General features: G+C 36.8%; 2 protein-coding genes across 2 annotated transcripts in view; both read right to left on the bottom strand.

Annotated features, from left to right (window-relative positions):
* LOC114523950 (cytosolic phospholipase A2-like) overlaps nt 1-8906 on the bottom strand; it is a 9807-nt gene extending 901 nt beyond the window's left edge. Inside the window, exons 1-16 of the mRNA XM_028545018.1 lie at nt 8884-8906; nt 6604-6637; nt 6352-6433; nt 6066-6212; nt 5659-5774; nt 5180-5215; nt 4674-4711; nt 4215-4452; nt 3850-3986; nt 3493-3706; nt 3236-3350; nt 2936-3073; nt 2708-2782; nt 2143-2223; nt 1907-2020; nt 347-519 (exon numbers count right to left, since the gene is read on the bottom strand). Coding sequence (XP_028400819.1) covers nt 347-519; nt 1907-2020; nt 2143-2223; nt 2708-2782; nt 2936-3073; nt 3236-3350; nt 3493-3706; nt 3850-3986; nt 4215-4452; nt 4674-4711; nt 5180-5215; nt 5659-5774; nt 6066-6212; nt 6352-6433; nt 6604-6618 — 1719 coding nt within the window. The 5' untranslated portion in view covers nt 6619-6637; nt 8884-8906. The remainder of the gene's footprint in view (nt 1-346; nt 520-1906; nt 2021-2142; nt 2224-2707; nt 2783-2935; nt 3074-3235; nt 3351-3492; nt 3707-3849; nt 3987-4214; nt 4453-4673; nt 4712-5179; nt 5216-5658; nt 5775-6065; nt 6213-6351; nt 6434-6603; nt 6638-8883) is intronic.
* Nucleotides 8907-10438: 1532 nt separating this feature from the next.
* Nucleotides 10439-18880, bottom strand: LOC114524127 (cytosolic phospholipase A2-like). The gene is made up of 17 exons (XM_028545253.1): nt 16924-18880; nt 15357-15402; nt 15154-15235; nt 14897-15043; nt 14698-14813; nt 14386-14423; nt 14101-14236; nt 13860-13996; nt 13580-13793; nt 13353-13467; nt 13022-13159; nt 12851-12925; nt 12616-12705; nt 12287-12400; nt 11904-12076; nt 11525-11714; nt 10439-11100 (listed from the first exon to the last, which is right to left on the bottom strand). The coding sequence occupies exons 2-17, from the start codon at nt 15369-15371 to the stop codon at nt 10880-10882; spliced, it is 2001 nt and encodes a 666-aa protein (XP_028401054.1). The 5' UTR covers nt 15372-15402; nt 16924-18880; the 3' UTR covers nt 10439-10879.
* Nucleotides 18881-19186: the final 306 nt, after the last annotated feature.

The raw sequence follows: 19186 nt of genomic DNA, 5'->3' as shown, positions 1-19186 counted from the left end.
CTGAAAGTCGGGATGGATTCAAAAGACACAGTCCGAACCCTCTATTCGATTTCCTTGGAAGACGAATTCGACATGCAAGAATATGACAGCCGTGCCGCGCGTGGCGCTAAAAGTCCTGGGGTCGGTTGTTTGAAAGACGATTGTAGCTTAAACGGTGTATTGTATGTAAATTCAAAATGGAAAACAAAATTATCTATTTAGTGAACAACTGAGCTGTAATATTTCGATGTGAAATGTAAAATATTAGTGCACAAGATGCAAGATGATACAAGATGGTTTAGCATCCACCGTTTAAGCCAAGCGCCTTTTTAAGAACGGGCCCTAGGTGTCACATACTTATACTCACCTTAAACGGCAACTCTTTGTCTCCCCCTTCACGATCGCTGAATTCGAACGACAAGATAATTTCGACTTTTCTCTCTGGTCGTAGCATTGCTGGATACGGCGAATTAAATGCAATACCGCTGTCCACAATGCACATCGTCTTATCTTTACCGGGAGCGTCGTCAAAGTCTGCGTCTAATGAGGAAGAAAGCTAGTGTCAAACGCAAATTTTCAACGACTGTCAGTCGTTGAAAATAGCGAGTATTGTAACTCAACTCGTGTTATATGAACGCCTTGAAACTTATGCAATGTACTTTGTGATATCGTTAAAATCTTTGTCTACTTTCTGATCGTTTAAATCTTATTCTACCTTTAATCGTTTAATCCTTATTCTATACCTTCAATCATTTAAATCCTCGTCTAACTTGTGATCGTTTAAATCTTAGTCTACCTTGTGATCGTTTAAATCCTCGTCTACTTTGTGAACGTTTAAATCCTCGTCTACTTTGTGATCGTTTAAATCCTCGTCTACTTTGTGATCGTTTAAATCCTCGTCTACTTTGTGAACGTTTAAATCCTCGTCTACTTTGTGATCGTTTAAATCCTCGTCTACTTTATGAACGTTTAAATCCTCGTCTACTTTGTGATGTTTAAATCCTCGTCTACTTTGTGATCGTTTAAATCCTCGTCTACTTTGTGATCGTTTAAATCCTCGTCTACTTTGTGATCGTTTAAATCCTCGTCTACTTTGTGATGTTTAAATCCTCGTCTACTTTGTGAACGTTTAAATCCTCGTCTACTTTGTGATCGTTTAAATCCTCGTCTACTTTGTGATCGTTTAAATCCTCGTCTACTTTGTGATCGTTTAAATCCTCGTCTACTTTGTGAACGTTTAAATCCTCGTCTACTTTGTGATCGTTTAAATCCTCGTCTACTTTGTGATCGTTTAAATCCTCGTCTACTTTGTGATCGTTTAAATCCTCGTCTACTTTGTGATCGTTTAAATCCTCGTCTACTTTGTGATCGTTTAAATCCTCGTCTACTTTGTGAACGTTTAAATCCTCGTCTACTTTGTGATCGTTTAAATCCTCGTCTACTTTATGAACGTTTAAATCCTCGTCTACTTTGTGATCGTTTAAATCCTCGTCTACTTTGTGAACGTTTAAATCCTCGTCTACTTTATGAACGTTTAAATCCTCGTCTACTTTGTGAACGTTTAAATCCTCGTCTACTTTGTGATCGTTTAAATCCTCGTCTACTTTGTGAACGTTTAAATCCTCGTCTACTTTATGAACGTTTAAATCCTCGTCTACTTTGTGAACGTTTAAATCCTCGTCTACTTTGTGAACGTTTAAATCCTCGTCTACTTTGTGAACGTTTAAATCCTCGTCTACTTTGTGATTGTTTAAATCTTAGTCTACTTTGTGATCGTTTAAATCTTCGTCTACCTTGTGATCGTTTAAATCCTTATCTACTTTGTGATCGTTTAAATCTTAGTCTACTTTTTGATCGTTTAAATCTTAGTCTACCTTGTGATTGTTTAAATCGTATTCTACCTTTGATCGTTTAAGTCTTAGTCTACCTTGTGATCGTTTAAATCTTAATCCACGGAGGATGTTAAATGTTTCAGCAGCTTTTCCTCGACGATTTGATTTTATATTCCATGGATTAAACATTTGTCGTATCCAGCCTTCATCTGAAATCAAATCAGAGCAAACATTTACTTAACACAATGTTTCCAGGTACCTTCAAAACCAGTATATTAGAGATTTTCGCGTAAATACATAAAATTTGCAAGTGCATGCAGTGAACGATTACCATTAAATTCATCGTAATCTTCATCTTCGCTATCGTCATCTTCAGCTTTCAATTGCCCCGTCTCTTTTAATACAACTTTCTCTAAAAATATAAATACAACGCTAGTTAATTGGAAATGATCTAAGCAATGAATATATGCATGGTCTACCGGGAAACTAAATTTGATTTAGGCAAAAAGAACAAGATTTATCAACAAAGGAGGCATATCAAGGATTTGTTCCTTGCAAAATCTTGCGAGGTGTGAAAAAATACACTGCTGTAAAACTCGTAAATGTTTTATATATATCTGCATCAAGGGCAGTAAAAAAAGATTATACAATATAGTAGAGTACTCTAGGCTATGTTTCCTACCTTTTACAACCAACTTTGCTGTTTGCTATTCAGCATATATTTTATTTTTGGCTATATTTTCTACATTTTACAACCAAACTATGCTGTTTACTTTTGAACCAGAAAGCGTCCCATTCTGGACTATATTTTTGAGGTTTATGCTAACAGATTGCATCGCGTCCGAAAAATATTATCAACATAAATATAGCTGCAAATAGATTGTAAAAAAACTGACTTGTTTCCTCTTCGGATTTCTTGTTACGGTCTTTCAGTGTATTCAAGATGATGCTGAAAGCACTTCCCCAAATTCCTAGTAAAAATATGCAAGTATTTTGTAAGATAACACACCATGTTCGTAGTCTATCTTCGAGGCGATAAAATCGCTATAAGATGAGCTTAGAGTAGCAATATGAAGTACTTTTTGCATTCAAGAAGCCAATAAACCAAGTTAACTGCCAAATACCTTGTAAATAATGCAGTGGAGCTTCTTCATACTTCTTCACTAAACTTCCTTTGTAGTATTTCCCGCCAAATTCACCGGTTTTTCCAAAAACGCCGTATTTAGCGATGCCGTACTCAAAGGGACTGAACTCTACCCATTCTACAAAGACAATTAATTTGTTATTCCAGTTTCATAATGAGAACAAGAATAGGACAAGAGACGTTTAATGCATGATTTTGATTGGCTAGGAATAACCTATAGTGTAAGTTTTCGAGGCCATTGATTTAATAACCAAATAGAGTAAACATTACGTATATTTACCGTTAAATTCGGCCGCTGGTAAATCCTTGCGAACACGAATTCCGGTGGTAATGGGCAGCGGTAGTTCTCCGTGCTTTACTTTTTGAGTCTGGTAACTCAATTTTGACACTTGACTCTAGAAAAAAAAAGCCATATTTAAAAACGTGTACTAGGCCCCTTGGAAGTGAAATTTTATTAGAAGAAATGTTCTATCGTGTTTGAAATAATGGAAGACGAATCTCCTTGCCAAATATTTCCACTTATATCTATCTACCTACCGTAAGCAATGCGTCTCCAATAACCATGCCGAATACATCGGTAAAGCGTACAAGTTGCCCAGTGTCTGCCTTTCGTCCCAGGAAACGCCTAATGTCAAACAGATCAAAATGGCTGTGGATTTTGGTATCGAAGCGTTTCTGTAGGTCTTTGGCCATATCCTCACAAGACCAGTGATCCGGCCAGCCTTCTCTTGCATACAATGATGATATGTACCTATAAAGAAAAGATCGACAAAGTCGTGTTTGCTAGTTTAAAATACATACATCCATTTTAGTACAAATAACATGGCGTTGTTAAAAAGACTTTGTCTTTATATAATATCGAAATGAAGTATTTCGATCAATTCTTATTCGTACCATGATGATCCGGATAGTCCAGTGACATATGTAGCACAGTCTAAGATTCCTCCTTCTTGCAGAGCACAGAATACTCCTGCTAAACCACAAACTGCCCTATAACCACCTCCTGATCCCATGATAGCAATAGTTGGTACCTAGACCGACGAGAGTTACCTAGTTAGTGTTGTATATGTCATCTAATGTATATTAATATCATCGGAACTTTTATACAATTGACATTATCACGCAGATGCTTCTATTGCATTTATTGGTCTATCGTTATTGTTATAAATGTCAACACCATTATCACTGAAATAAATTAATACAAAAGTAGCTTCGATTCAAAAGTCTCTTTCTCCAAAAAACCTAGATGTCTTACTTACCTGATTCACCGAAGCAGGTGCTTCTTTTCCATCGCGAATTTTTGGAATTGCTTTTCGTTTCTTTTCATTGGGTTCCTGGAGAAAATCTTCTCTATTTCCGTCTTGTAGATCATAACTGGGTTCTTCTTTTTCACTGTATATTTTTTGAATACTTTCCAATATGATTTCTTTTCGTTTCTTGAGAAAATCTTTTTCTTCCTCACAAAGATCATAGCTCAACCTCAGTTCTCTCGTGTCACTGAATGAGATAATTTAACAAACAAAGTTTGTTGTCATCATGCATAAAAGTGCTTAATCAAACATTTATACACTTGTGGGTTCCAAAAGGGCGCTATTCATATTAATTCAATAGTTCGGGAGTTTTTGGGACACCCTGTATATGCAGTCAAAATTCAGAACGTTCGGACAAAAATCTACCTGGATGTAACTGTCTTTGTTTAAATACAAACAACGACTTACTCGTAAGTTACGGAGAGTTCAATATCCAGAGTGGTTTGCTATAAAAAATATAGGAATTTCACTATTTTTAAAGTGGAAGTGAGGAAGTCAAGTCCGTTAGGAATTTCACTATTTTTAAAGTGGAAGTGAGGAAGTCAAGTCCGTATGTAAACAAATGTTTGTTTACATTTTGAACTTCTATACTTCCTGAAATACCTTGTGTTGTCTGGATATCTAGCAACATTTACGTTCGCTGATGAACATGAAATGAATATGTGTTTTAAAAAACTAGTGTTTTTCAGTTTTTAATGAGACCCTGTCACGTCGAACGACCCTGGCGTCTACTTTACTGGTCATAAATATAATGAAAAATAATATTGGCCAATGATTCAAATTTCATGCAACAGTGATCGATTTATGATGCGCGAGTCGATTGTTGTGTCGCTGATGTTGCTTATATATATATTTTTTTTTAAATCATCTGTGAATATGTACATACAATTCCATGTCAATCAAGGTGACCTCACCTTTTTATTTTCGGCGGACTTGTTTTTATTTTTATTCTGTTAAAGAAATACAGATAAATAATTAGCATTAGGCTGATCTTCTGAAAAAAGGCCAACCAAGTATGGCTATGTTGGAATATGGCTATGTTGTAAAATAGATACAGGTTTGAGAAACTTTAAATATGCATTTGTACTACAAAAATTAAGAGCACTGTGCCGAAAATATTTGGATTACGCACCGCAAGGGTGTCGTTCCAAAAATAAGCAGTCTTTTAAATTTCGTCACTAACGGGGAATGCAGCGTCCTTATGGTCAGAATTTTTCCAATTAGTATTGGCGGCATTGCATAGTTATTTTAAATAAATCATGTTTTAGTAATTATAATCAATTACGTCATTATAACATATCTTGCAACAGATGACATTTTAACTTTTAAGTAAAGAAACATAAATTCATGAAAGGTTGATCTACAAAAAACCTAAACTGCCCTGAAGACTTACCTTCCTAAAATCAATTGTCTCGACTTTGCTTTCTCCGACCTGGAGATGATCAATTTTGACTTCTTCCCTTCCGACTTTATCATCGAATCCGAAATCTTCATCCATCATTATCAATTCTGCAAAAAATTAGAATGAATGATTTTGAATGAAGTTTTTATAGAAACATATTTTTAAAATCTTCACTGGAAACATTGTCCTAATTATAGGCAATTCTTAATCTGCATTTAGCTACACACCGAAAACATTTCCTCGGAACAGAAAGTTATTGTTACACGGCATGCACGGTGGAATTTTTTAAAATTCCATTCGGAGATATATTTTTTAGAAGGAAAGTTAAGTCATTTCAAAAAGTTAAAAAATTATAATTCATTCAAGAATTATTATCTTGGTCAAAAACAGCAACATACCTAATATATTTCTTCTTTCCGGATTTAAATAAAATGTGAAACTCTGGTTCCATACTGGATTGACATCATTCTTTTTTGTCGTTGTTTTTTGTTTTGCGTTCGGACTTGTTCGAACACGGAGCATGACATACGGGTCTGGTGTATCCACTACATCGAGAAACGAAGATATTTGAACACATCGCGTAATCTTTATTGCACAACGTTGACAAATTGCCGAAAAATTTCTCGCGTTCAAGAGTATCTATGGTGTAAGTTGAACATCTTAGATCATTTATTCAAGTCTTACCTCTGTCTGACCATTTTCCTACAGTCACTCCTCTTGCCCCGATGACTTTTACGGTCAACTTCTTTATTTTTTCTTGTTTCACCTAAGCAGAAAAATGTGATACCGTTAAAGACCTTCAACTGTCGAGTGGACATTTTTGCTAATGAGTTTATCATGATACACGCTGTCAAGCAACTTCTGCTATCAAAAATAAGCATTTGTCTTCCTTACGAAATCCGCAAGTTAACATGAGGCATTCGCCACTTTAATTACCTCGTATCGTTCCATTTTCAGATAATTAGTTATACTACAGTTAAAGAAAAACAAAATGTGATCTAAACTGGCGGGAAAGGACTGGAACTTGTCAAATAAAAAAACATTTTGCGGTTGAAACAACCTAATATGTCCTAAAATATACTTTTTTGAGAGCGGATTGGCTAAAATATGAGCGCGATATGCCGAATATAAACAAGAAATAAAAAGTTGATAAGCTTCCTGTGCACTTTTAAAAAGGCTCAATTTGTTTCCAGTTGATCATGATAAAGCAATGTTTATAAACGAAGTTCTAGCACCCTCCGCCCCCCCCCCCCGTTACTGTTCAACTCCATACAGCGTTCTCATTTCTAAATAAATTTCCTTTGAAAATCTTGACTCTATCGGAGAGGGAGGAATATGTTCAAAAAATCCCCGGCAGAAAAAGTATGCACGAGAGCAATGACTCCATAGCTTTCTCTCCCTTATGCGAAATTTGAACATTTTTGGAACTAGTTGAAATTTTGCGCGCGGATCAGAATTTTTTTATTGTCTGTACGCTCTTCGTGCAGGACGAAAAAATAAAGAATTCCACCTCAGACAAGCATGAGCAGAAAATGTACGCAAAAGCTTATGTATGATCAGTGATCTCTGGAACAATAAGGGGAAATTTCGTTTTGAACCTATTGGCTAATTTGCTTACATTTTTCAAGCTAAACCAATCAGAATGCCTCTGCATGATTGCTCTTCAGAACATTTCGTGCGTGCACGCACGCATTTAGGAAACGTTCAAGTTGAAATGAAGTAGCTTTCGTGCAGTGAGTAATTCAATCACGGCATTCAGGCTGAGACAATACAGAATTCTTCCTTCGACTTTGAGTCTCTTTAGCCATTGGATTTAACTAGGTACAGGCAGACAAGGTATAACTTGATAAATTCCGTGCAATTGATGACGTGAAAAGGAGCCTTTAAAAGAGCTTTTTATCCGTATAATATAATATAATATAAGTTCCGTATATCTTTATATAGTACACACTAGAGAAGCCTGAGTAGGCGTAACTTTATTGCGACTCTAAAGGGCTGGCACACGAGATCTATCAGCTCAGCTAACGATCTCGCAAGGTGAGTTAGCTCAGCCCGAAAATCATCCGCACACCTGAGAAACTTTCCTCTCGAGGCGAATTCCTCGCGAAAAACTATCCGCACACGAGAGTAACTTGCTGAGGTAACAGCCTCGCGAGGCCTTTAGCTCAGCTAATAATAACACTCCACTCGCTTTTGACTGATGGAATCATTTGAATAGTTATGAATGTTCCGTTATTAAGAGCCCTTGATTGAACATCCGAAAATCATTTACCCCATAACATCTTTCGAAGGAAGAAAATCGCCCTAAATCGCCCCTTGTAAACTGGTCTTCACAAAATTAATGCGAATTTTTTAAATCGTCCATTTGAGATTGCTTTCGTGAAGCACGCATTTAGGTGTGTTTTCATAAACATAAATCATAATTCGTCATAATTTTCGTTATTCACATCTCCTAGTTGTAATTCTTTGCGAAATACGAAATTTGTAAACCGAATTACAACAGCTCACGACATGCAATATACAAGAAATTATGGTGTTTTATATTATGATAACAGCCTTTTAATATCCGCTTTTATCCTGTACCTCTCTATATGCATATGCTGTTCCTAAATTCCGTAGCTGTTAGCTCGCACGTTTTCTCAGCAATGACACGGGGCACGTCAATAAAACTCTCTTTCTCTTGCCCCTGATATTTATGCTTGATCCAACCACAATGTTTGCTTATAACACACTCTTCAGAGTTGGGTCCGTTAAACTCCGTTTACGATGGACTATAGGTAATATATAGCTTCAATACCGTTCGAAAGTAAGGGCATGCATGGTATGTGGTTCGAATTACATTGCAATGACCAATGTTGGTATAGTATACTGTTTAGGCAACCAGGGGGTCCGCATACCGTGTAAGTTATTATAGCATCGCTTACACTCAATTTATTGGTACGGCTAAAAGTGGTACCTGTACCCAATTTTATCAGTGCTCAGGTTAGCAATACTAAGGCGAGAGCACGAATGGAATTACTATATACGGAGTACCTATTTTAACCATGTCCTACCAATAAATTGACTGTTGTGTAAACATGGCTTATAGATCAGCATGGTGAGTTACTGATACAAATTCAACATGTATATCACTATGATGTACCACAATAATAAGGATGAACTTTATTTTACCGTGTTCAAACGCAAAGTATCTCTAAAAGCAATGTTTTTACTTACAGATTCCGAGTTGTCCTGTCTTCTTGGAGCTGGCGTATTTTGATTCGCTAATTACAACCGTACTCGTTTTATATTCTCGTGTCGGTATCTTGGTCGTGTCAACTGTCACAAGCACAGGAACGTCAGTCAATGGATGTCACGTGACCCTTTTCGTGATTCTTATATGTCAATAGATGCGTCGACTGACGCCCTATCTGCCACGCCAAGATTCATGTAAGTAAGTAGAAGGGTATAGATTGTTTAACTTTATAGCTTTTGCTGAGCGTCTTCTGGCATTGTTAAAACAAAATTGAGACAAATTAAATAACACGGGTGCCCTGCGGCGAAAAAATCCGGGATCACAACGTTGTGAGATTATGCAAGGGGTCTTACATGCATTGCATGACCGTTCGTCAGTCGTTCGTGATTTAAAACATGCTTAAATAACTTAATGACGTGTGCGAAGAGAGAGAGTTCGAAAGAGAAAATCCTCACTATGGCTATGACCTGGGAATTTAATACTCAATGAAGGGCAGGTTTGGCCTCTTGAATGCCATGATTGCTAGTAAGCGCGATTCGACATAAAAAACCCGAATGTATGCATAAAGTATACACATAAGATGATGCATGTGTATTCAATGATTTGCATTTTTGATTTGTCATGAAAATAAGTCACATTAACAGCCAGCCTTTTGAAGTTTAGCGCGAAGTTTAGTCTCCTGTGGATTCTGAATAATCCCTGGTCGTTTTTTCATCATATTTTATTAAAACAGATATTAAGTTAGTCTAAGTTTGCTTCAATTCCGTATCATGCTCCAATTGTCTATCTGATCTCAAATTTTTAAAGTACCTAATCTAAAGAGCTTTATATAAACGGCTGGAAAAAAGTGGTCTAAAGAGCTTTATATAAACGGCTGGAAAAAGAGCCTTTTATTTTTGAGTCTATATGACGTCGCCAGACCTGAAAGAGCCAGGAACGAAGACGCAAGCTTAAACATCCGTTGAACGTTATTTATTTAAGTCGAAATATCACCACAAATTGTTGTCTTGTTGTATGTAACTCACGTCTTGAGTTTGATAACAAGGTGTTGTTTTTCAGCGTATGCTTCTTATGAAATCAAACAATGAAGCTTATATTGATAAAATTGCCAAAAATCAACTTTTTAACGTACGGGGGCCAGTTGTATAAGACTATAGTCAACTGTTAAAGGCAGAATTGGCCAATCAGAGTCGTGTATTTCTGAGTTAACTAGGAACATTCACGGATTTAAAGGAATCTCAACAGGACTCAAAAGGTGTTTTTCGAATAACAGGGGGGTGTTGATGTGAATTGGAACTAAGCCTAGCCAAATTGGAACGAAACTTTTTACAGTGATCTGGTAGATAACACTGAATAATGAAATGTAGTAGTTGTTGTAATTGTCAAGACGGTAAATTTGGCGGATCATCAGAGCGTAATATACGGCGGCATTCTTCGAGTTAACTTATCAACTAGTGGAAGTCAGAACGAGTTAGAGGAAAAGCAATACATGCGAAGAATATTGACAGACGGTATCATTAATAAATAATATTCTTTAATTTTCAGGCTATAAATTTTTACAAAATTTTAAAGAAAATAAACTCTATCATATAATAAATCACATTAAAATCTCCTATTCCGTAGTCACACGTTTCGATTAGTAACGACAATCGATGAGCAGCATCTGTGGTGTTCATGTGGATGGTTTACCTCACAATACAAATAACTTACTTTGTTTAAGAGTGATTGGTCTCAAATTTTACATTACAGTTCAAAGACTAGTTGTCTTTTTACATTACAGTTCAAAGACTAGTTGTTTTTTTACATTACAGTTCAAAGACTAGTTGTTTTTTTACATTACAGTTCAAAGACTAGTTGTTTTTTTACATTACAGTTCAAAGACTAGTTGTTATAAGAGTTGCATTTCATGAAACTCATGGATCGTGTCAAAAGCAAATCTATTTCCTGGTTATCTTCATGGCTTACCAAGGTTTACATTTACGCAAAGTGCGGATTGTTTTTCCTGAACGTAACTTGTTCTGCAATCTTTGCCTTGATGAGGTCCATATTTAACAAGGTGTTGAACCTCATCATTTCCTTCAGTCGATTAAATGTTCGTTCCTCGTACTCAAAGGTGAAGGATGAATAGGGTTCATCAGGGTCGTCGAAGATATCGAAGTTGGCGAAATCGCGAGCGTCCACTGTATCACGAGGCACCCCTAAAAGGTTATATCAAAGATTTGATTACTAAAGGTGGCGTTGCAACTTTTATATAACTATATGCAATCCAGCATTAATCCTAATGGGACTATTATAACCCGCTAAAAGAGAAAGTATTTCAATTGGTATTCTGTTTTTAAAAGAAGCATACTGTCCTGAAACGGTCTATTTAGAAATGTAAAATCTGAACTAAGTTCGCCAGTCTGCCAACATGTTCTTGTCGAATGGCCTATGTGTTTTCTTATCTGTTGTTTTCGACATTTTTCAGGGCCTTATCTGTGCTTCACTCGATATTTTAATTCATAGAGTAAAAATGGAATAAGTCGAGAAAGGCAGGGCAAATTTACTGTGACAGACACTTCAACCTAACGAGGGGATTGGCTCGAATCCTCAACAAGTTTTTGAAGTTATTCGTATGCATACCTGGTTCAAGATAATCTCGGAATGTCTTGTTCACAAGAGGAAAATGCAGGATGGTTGGACATTTGCCGTCATCTTTGTTTTCAAAGACATAGCATTCGCGAATCTCAGGATCCTCCGTGACTGGGTTCCCTTTGATTTGTGGGAATGGAAGACCATGTTCCTTCGCCCATTCTTCTGCTTTCAAGAGTTCCTAGATTAAGAAAAAATGAGACGAACATTAAGTAAAGGGTTTTCAGTACCAGAAGTTCCAATCTATTCGCAGAAGGACAACATTCGTTTTCAATTGAGACAGAAATGCAATTTATTCATCTGCAAATGTCGTTTTAATACCAAATATCGCAGTTAAACTGGTTTAATCTTTGTAGCCGGGCTTACTCACCTTAAATGGCAGCTCTTTATCTCCACCATCGCGTTGACTGAAATCGAAGGACAAGATGAGTTCGACTTTTCTCTCTGGTCGCAACATTGCTGGATACGGCGAATTGAATGCAATACCGCTGTCCACAATGCACATCGTCTTATCTTTACCGGCAGAGTCATCAAAGTCTGCGTCTGATGAGGAAAAAAGCTAGTGTCAAACGCAAATTTTCAAACTATCAAACTTTTGACACTACGCACAATTATGTAACACCAAATTGAGGATATTATTTACAATTCTTTAATTGAAATGATACCCTTATTGTATCCCCCGGTAACCCCATTCATTTATTCAATTTATGTCTTATATAAAGTTTCGAAACGAGACATTTCGCCAAAACGTACCTTTGTATCCCTTAAACTTCAATCCTCGGAGGACGTTGAAAGTTTCGGCAGCTTTTCCCCGTCGAGATGAGAATATATTCCCTGGATTCAACATTTGTGTTATCCAGCTTTCGTCTGAAAAATCAAGTGAAGCAAGTATCAGTTTGTGTTTTAGGAATTTCATCACCAGGTTCAGTCTAATATTAGTGAAGTGCAGCACCGGTTGAATATTCTATAGCAATTTTAAAGAATTTACAGCCATGCATTTTTACAATCTCATGGTACAATATTAACAGATTCTTCGAATGAGAAGTAATGACTTTTCGCGCCAAAATATAGTTAATATTTACTTTTGATTTCATCATCATCATGATCTTCTTCGTCATCGCTGTCGTCATCTTCACCTTTCAATCGCTCTGCCTCGTCCAAAACAGCTTTCTCTGAAATTGAAAGTATTTTTTGCCACTTAGATGAAATAGATCTAATTAAGACATGTCATTGGGTGATTATTTCTAAGTCCAAGAAGATGTATAGCATATATTTTGGCAAAACAAATAAAATATAAATGAATTGAAATCAACTAACTTGTTTCGTCCTCAGATTTCGTGTCACCACCTTTTAGTGTGTTCAATATGATGCTAAAAGCACTTCCCCAGATTCCTTGTAAAGAAATACATGTACTTTCGTCAGAAAACGTTAATACGACACTGGTAAACGTCTCGACACTCTTCTTAACGAACACTGACTGCAAGTTACCTTGTAAATAGTGGAGTGGTGGTTCTGCAAATTTCTTCACCAAACTTCCTTTGTAGAATTTCCCGCCAAATTCTTCAGTCTTTCCAAAGACACCGTATTTGGCAACGCCATATTCAAAGGGACTGAACTCTACCCATTCTGAAAGGCAAACAATTTTAATGAATAAATAACCTACCCCTTGCTGGTAAATAACTAACTCGGTCATTCAACATGGCGGACACCATAAAAAGTCTGCTTACGATACGTTTACAAGTGCTAGTGTATACATCAGTGGTGTTTATACCGTAGAATATGGCTAATTATGATCAGAAATTCTTAACGTGAAGCTTACCGTTGAATTCGGCTGCCGGCAAGTCCTTACGAACGCGAATTCCAGTTGTAATGGGCAGCGGTACTTCCCCACGTCTTACTTTTTGCGACTGGTAACTCAATTTCGATTGTTGATTCTGGAAAAAACCCCCCAACAATACTTAATTAAACGTGCTTTAGGCAGAACTTTTATGTGGATAGTTTTGCAACCGAGGTTTTGCAACCGTGGAAAATTCTGTTTCCACTTACCGGAAGCAAAGCATTTCCGATTGCCATGCCGAAAACATCGGTGAAGCGAACGAGTTGACCGCTTTTTGCTTTCTTTTCCAAACGATGCTTAAAGTCGAACACATTGAAATGGCTTCGGAGTTTGGTATTGAAACGCTGTCGTAAATCTTTGGCCATTTCGTCACAAGCCAAATGATCCGGCCAGCCCTCTCTTGCGTACAATGACGATATGTACCTATGAAACCACTTGATGTTAACAACATGAAGTATTCCACTATTCAAACATAATTCTTGTTCATACCATGAAGATCCGGATAGTCCAGTAACATATGTAGCACAATCTAAGATTCCTTCCTGCTGGAGTGCACAGAATACTCCTGATAAACCACAAGCTGCCCTATAACCACCTCCTGATCCCATGATAGCAATAGTTGGTACCTGGAAAATAATTGTTTATCATTCAAGAGTCTAGAACTTCGATATGAATTGAAGTTAATGATAGTTATGATACCATCTTTTTACTTTTAAAATATATCTCTTACCTCATGTACTGAGCTGGGTACTTCATTTGCGTTGCTAATTTTAGGGATTCTTTTGAATACTTCTTCCTTTCGTTTCTTGATAAATTCTTTTTCCTCATCGCATAAATCGTAACTCAATCTCAGCTCTCTGGTGTCGCTATACAAGATAATTCACAGCAAACTCAGCAATATGATCAACCAAAATTCACTCAAAAATTGAATTACAATAACAGCCTCCAGACAAGGGGATTCAGTCATGGACTGACAACAACCGTGGTGAAAAATTTCGTAAAAATAACAACTTACTCGTAGGACACAGAAAGCGCAATTTCCAACGTAGTTTTCTATGAAGAAGAAAAGAATTTCATGATTAAAATATATAGAATTATATGCATTGCATGGGCTAATTTACGTTTCAAATGAGACAGTTTTTGCCACTTTGCGGCCGACTTATTATAAATTTAAATTAATCATGATCAAATTTCCAATTAATGACCTTCATCTGGACGAAATTTTTGTACAAGAGACACATAAATTAGTTCAGATTAAATCACTAAAAACGTACCAGGCACCGAAAACTTTTAATCACTAAAAACGTGGCAGGCATCGAAAACTTACCCCACTGAAGTGAACAGTCTTTGTTACTTTTGTGTTCGGGAGAAAATGATCGACCTCAATTTCTTCCCTTCCGACTTTATCATCAAATCCGAAATCTTCATCCATCATTATCAATTCTGTGAATAATAAATTGAAGGAAAATGTAACTACGGATCATCGAGCCTGAAGACTGATCATTCAATCAAAAATCTAAACATACCTAATATGTTTTTCCTGTCTGGATTCAAATAAAATGTAAAATTCTGGTTCCATACTGGATTGACGTCGTTCGCTTTGGTCTCTGTTTTTTGTTTTGCGTTCGGACTTGTTCGAACTCGGAGCAAGACGTACGGGTCTGGTGTGTCCACTACATTGAGAAAGAAACGATAAAAAACGCCTTCACAACAGAGAACCAAAGAATCTGTATCATCGAAGCAGATGAGGTCTTGGTTGGGTTAAAAATAATATTTCATTTACCTCTGTCTGACCATTTTCCAACGGTCACACCTTTTGCACTAATGACTGTAACGGTCAACTTTCTAATTCCTTCCTTTTCCACCTGAGAAGAAATATGGCATTCGTTAGAACCCAAGTTTCACACGTTCGCACTTATCTCTCTTGGATTAATCTCATATTACAAACTTCACAATCAGTGAAGCATTCGTTATTTAACTGGTTACCTGATAGTGTTCCATTGTAAGATATCGTTTAATCAATGACTTTAATCTACATGAAAAAAAGAAAATTGCAAATCAATATTCTAATCTTAAGACCCGTTTAGTTCACCGTATTTCACATATACATATTTTACTATTTCATATGTTCGTCATTTAACGACAATATGGAGCCTTGCCAATTTTTTGTATGTATGTAACACGTACGTGTGTATTCTTTGAGTATATCGAAGTTCACCTCGAGAGTGATTGCATTGCATTCGTAGCCTGAGATTTTTAAGGGAGGGGGGAGAATAATTCAATTTGGTTTTCATACGTGCGTGTACTATTTCATGAACATTGCCTCTTGTAAGCTTCCGTAGCCTACTCCTCGTTATAGATAAGCAAAGGCTTTTTGTTCCTTTAACCACATTTCGGGTAGTTAAATTGCATGATTTGCATCTCACTAACAAGTCACGTTCGGTTTGGCAATTCGATCACGAGGGTTTCGTAGTTTGGACAGTGGCGTAGCCAGCCCAACGATATATGCAAATTCTATGTTATTATCATTATTCATTTCTTTAGAAATTCATTGTTTTAACAGTCGACGAACACCAAAATATTAGCATAGCATGACTATAGCAAACACAATATTGGCTTGCAATGCCCCTAAATGAATTTGAGCCAAAGTTCGATTCCACTAACTACGAAAACTCAAAATTCGACTGAGCAGTGTTTCAGATCAACGGTCCTGCCATTATTAGGGAGCTTTAGCAGTGACTAGTAACTACGAGTACACGATTCGCCATTTTCACGCCAAACTCGACGCTGTTTGCCCACGCCATATGACGAATCTCGTAGTTGTTGGGCTTTTGACGCTTATTAAGCAAACAACACGCAATTCACGCGATAATCACGAAACTTGTGCTCGCAGTTGAACCACAGTTAGTGGAACTCGTCGTTCTCAACGCGAAAGCTCCCTGTTTTGAGTGGAAATGTGGAATCGATACCAGAAGCCGACGAAAAGTTTTATAACTTTCGTTTCGTTCACGGACGACGGACGTCATTTCATCTTCTATATGCGGATGTTGGTTTGCATGATTATAGTATTAAATAACAACCGGACATCGATAAAATATCCTTTTTCTAACCTTTGAGCTTTGTGTACAAAAAAACACAATACAAGGAACATGATATGACTAAGACTCTTCGCAGATAAAGTATATATCGCTAAACATATTTTTTTACCTCACCTATATCATCGCAGACGCAGTGATCTGCGAATACAGCCGCCGACGTTATATATTAATAGTTCAATGACTGATTTATATTTATAATTTGATTAATTATATTAAGGCAAGCGCCCTAATAGAATTTTTAAACTGTTTTGCAAGTTACAACAGTTATATCATGCGGTTACATATATACACGTCGCAGTGTTGGAGTCAATCAAATTTCAAAAGCCATATGTATTATTGATGTGAGAATATATGACAGATACACAATGACAGATATATTCAATATATTCAATGATGAAATCGATAGTGAAAGAGTTAAACAAAAAGTAAGTTTATAGTGGACAAATTTTACTTACAAGTTTGTAGTTGTCTTCTGTTTCACTCGTTCTTGAAGCTCGATGTGTTGTGGTTGTGGCAAGCAAACGCACTGGCTTTATATCCCTTGCGCTCAGGGCAGCGTCACACAGGATGAAGACGCACTCGGAAGGGTTCTGACGATGTTTTTGAATACTTGTTACGTCACTGAAGCTATTCACACCTTTTGACGCCAGCCTCCCCCGCCCGGGAAACGTAATACAAGACCTGCAGTGTTTGTTGACTATATATTCCTCCGTTTTAAATTTTTTGAAGTAAATTGCAATGAATCAAATGCGTTGGAAACAAAATGGCCTTGAATCTTAAAGGGCTTACAAAAAGATTCTAACAAAGTTTTGCTTCAAACGAATTGCTATTCGTAAGACGTGACTTCGTGTTAATTGTTTATTATATTACAGATGTCATTCAAAATGAGGTCAACGAGGCTTATGACGTCAAAACCCCGATTAATAATGCACAGGAAAATAGTCCGATAATCTATATTCTGTAACTCCTGTAAGCTATTCCGGGCTATGATATAGACTGTATAGTGTAACAAAAAATTATGGTGGCTGAATGGTTTTTTTATGTACCATAATTTGCTGCAATTCGTTGTTAAGTCTGTGCAAACCGTGGTGCGAGCTAGTTCGTGTTAATTTCAACGAATGCGATTGTGAAAGTAGGATGATATCATATGACATTGAATCGACCTTTAAAGAGTTTAAGTGTCTACCTTTTTTGTGTATTTATTTATTTCCGAGTATTGCCTGTTCTCAGAGCCCGATTTCTTCCGAAATGAAACGAAAGTAACCTAAATTAGTCATAACACGACCGGACCGCATACATTTTCTTTGGAACTGCCTCATATTAAAAACAAAAGCCGTTGGCGTTTGACTCTTGTTTTGATATTAATCATTTGTTTTCATTGCGTGATTGCTACGGTTTAACTTACGTATTCTACGCTCATTGCCATGGGCATTTGCGTTAACGTGTCATTAACTTTCCCTGATAATAAAACTCCAAAGTTAAGGCCTCAGAAATCAGATAACCAAAATTATATTTTTAATATGGAGTTCCAAATCATGACTGAACATATAAAATACCGTGCACAGTGCACTAAAGTTACTAATGTAAATCGTAATATTTCTATACTCCATATAATATTAGTTTAAGGAGGCTAGGTGCTTTCATACTATGCATAAACTATATCCCAATTTCGACATATGTGTTATTCAGTGTAAACTGTCCAGGAACATAACTGGCCCGGCCCTGGTCGGAAACAACACGTCCTGCAGATGTTGTAAATCCTCCATTGAAATCCGTGATTTGGCGCCTTATCCGCTCACGTGCTCTGCTATATTCCTCCGCATTGCTCTCAAATACCACTTAGAAGTAAAAAAGTAATTTTGTAAAGGCTGCTTATCTTCTATCGCCAAATGGAAACTTTAAGATGGATGCCTTATATGTAGTTGAGTGGGAGACAACTGAAAACTTAATGTGAAATATTAATAATACAAAACTTAAACCTTGCACGATTTGCTAGTCTAGAAAGTTTATAATTGTATCAAACTTTTTTTAGCGACTAAATGTGAACCAATGGGAAAATTTCAGTCACAAATAGTTACAAATCTTACAATAACAACAACAATGTAACAGACGTGACCTGCTTAGGATCAATGACATACCAATTATCTGTATTTAAAGAGCTCACCTCATGACCACATTGGTATCTCAATCTCTCTCCTTTTTTAAGCAATGGAAAATTTAAGATATAACACTAATATTCATGCTCTTATTCGAGCGGAAATGCCGTCGTTGAGTCAAAGAGGTTGAGATCTCCCACTTAATGACTTTGAGTGTGAGCGAGGTTTTAATTCGAATTCAGCCGAATGCCCAAGAGTAGAGTGAGGAATGTCGTCATTTGCACCGAAATGGAAAATGTAATGTGATGGACGTTTACTCTCCATTTGGGTACAATTGATGACGAAATGTCTCTTATGTTCTCAACAGAATATGATGTTTGCCTTGTTTGGTGTGTTATCACTGTTATGCATTGATCGTAAGCAAGTCACGTCTGTTTGAAAATTACAGTCAGGTTGACCGGAATTATATTACATGGAATGTTTAGCCCTGGCACGTGTTTGACACAGTCGTCGGAGTCTTGTAACCTTCAAGGAACAGTGATTGATAAAAAAAATTGGAACTAGACTTAGTCAGTCCGGAGTATAATGCTATGTATACGTACATCTCCCAATTTGATCTATG

Source organism: Dendronephthya gigantea, unplaced genomic scaffold, assembly GCF_004324835.1.
Source record: "Dendronephthya gigantea isolate DGI-Jeju-01 unplaced genomic scaffold, DenGig_1.0 000029F, whole genome shotgun sequence".
Classification (NCBI taxonomy): domain Eukaryota; kingdom Metazoa; phylum Cnidaria; class Anthozoa; order Malacalcyonacea; family Nephtheidae; genus Dendronephthya; species Dendronephthya gigantea.
The sequence above is the reverse complement of the archived record's forward strand: the minus strand, read 5'-3'. Positions and strand labels throughout refer to the sequence as shown.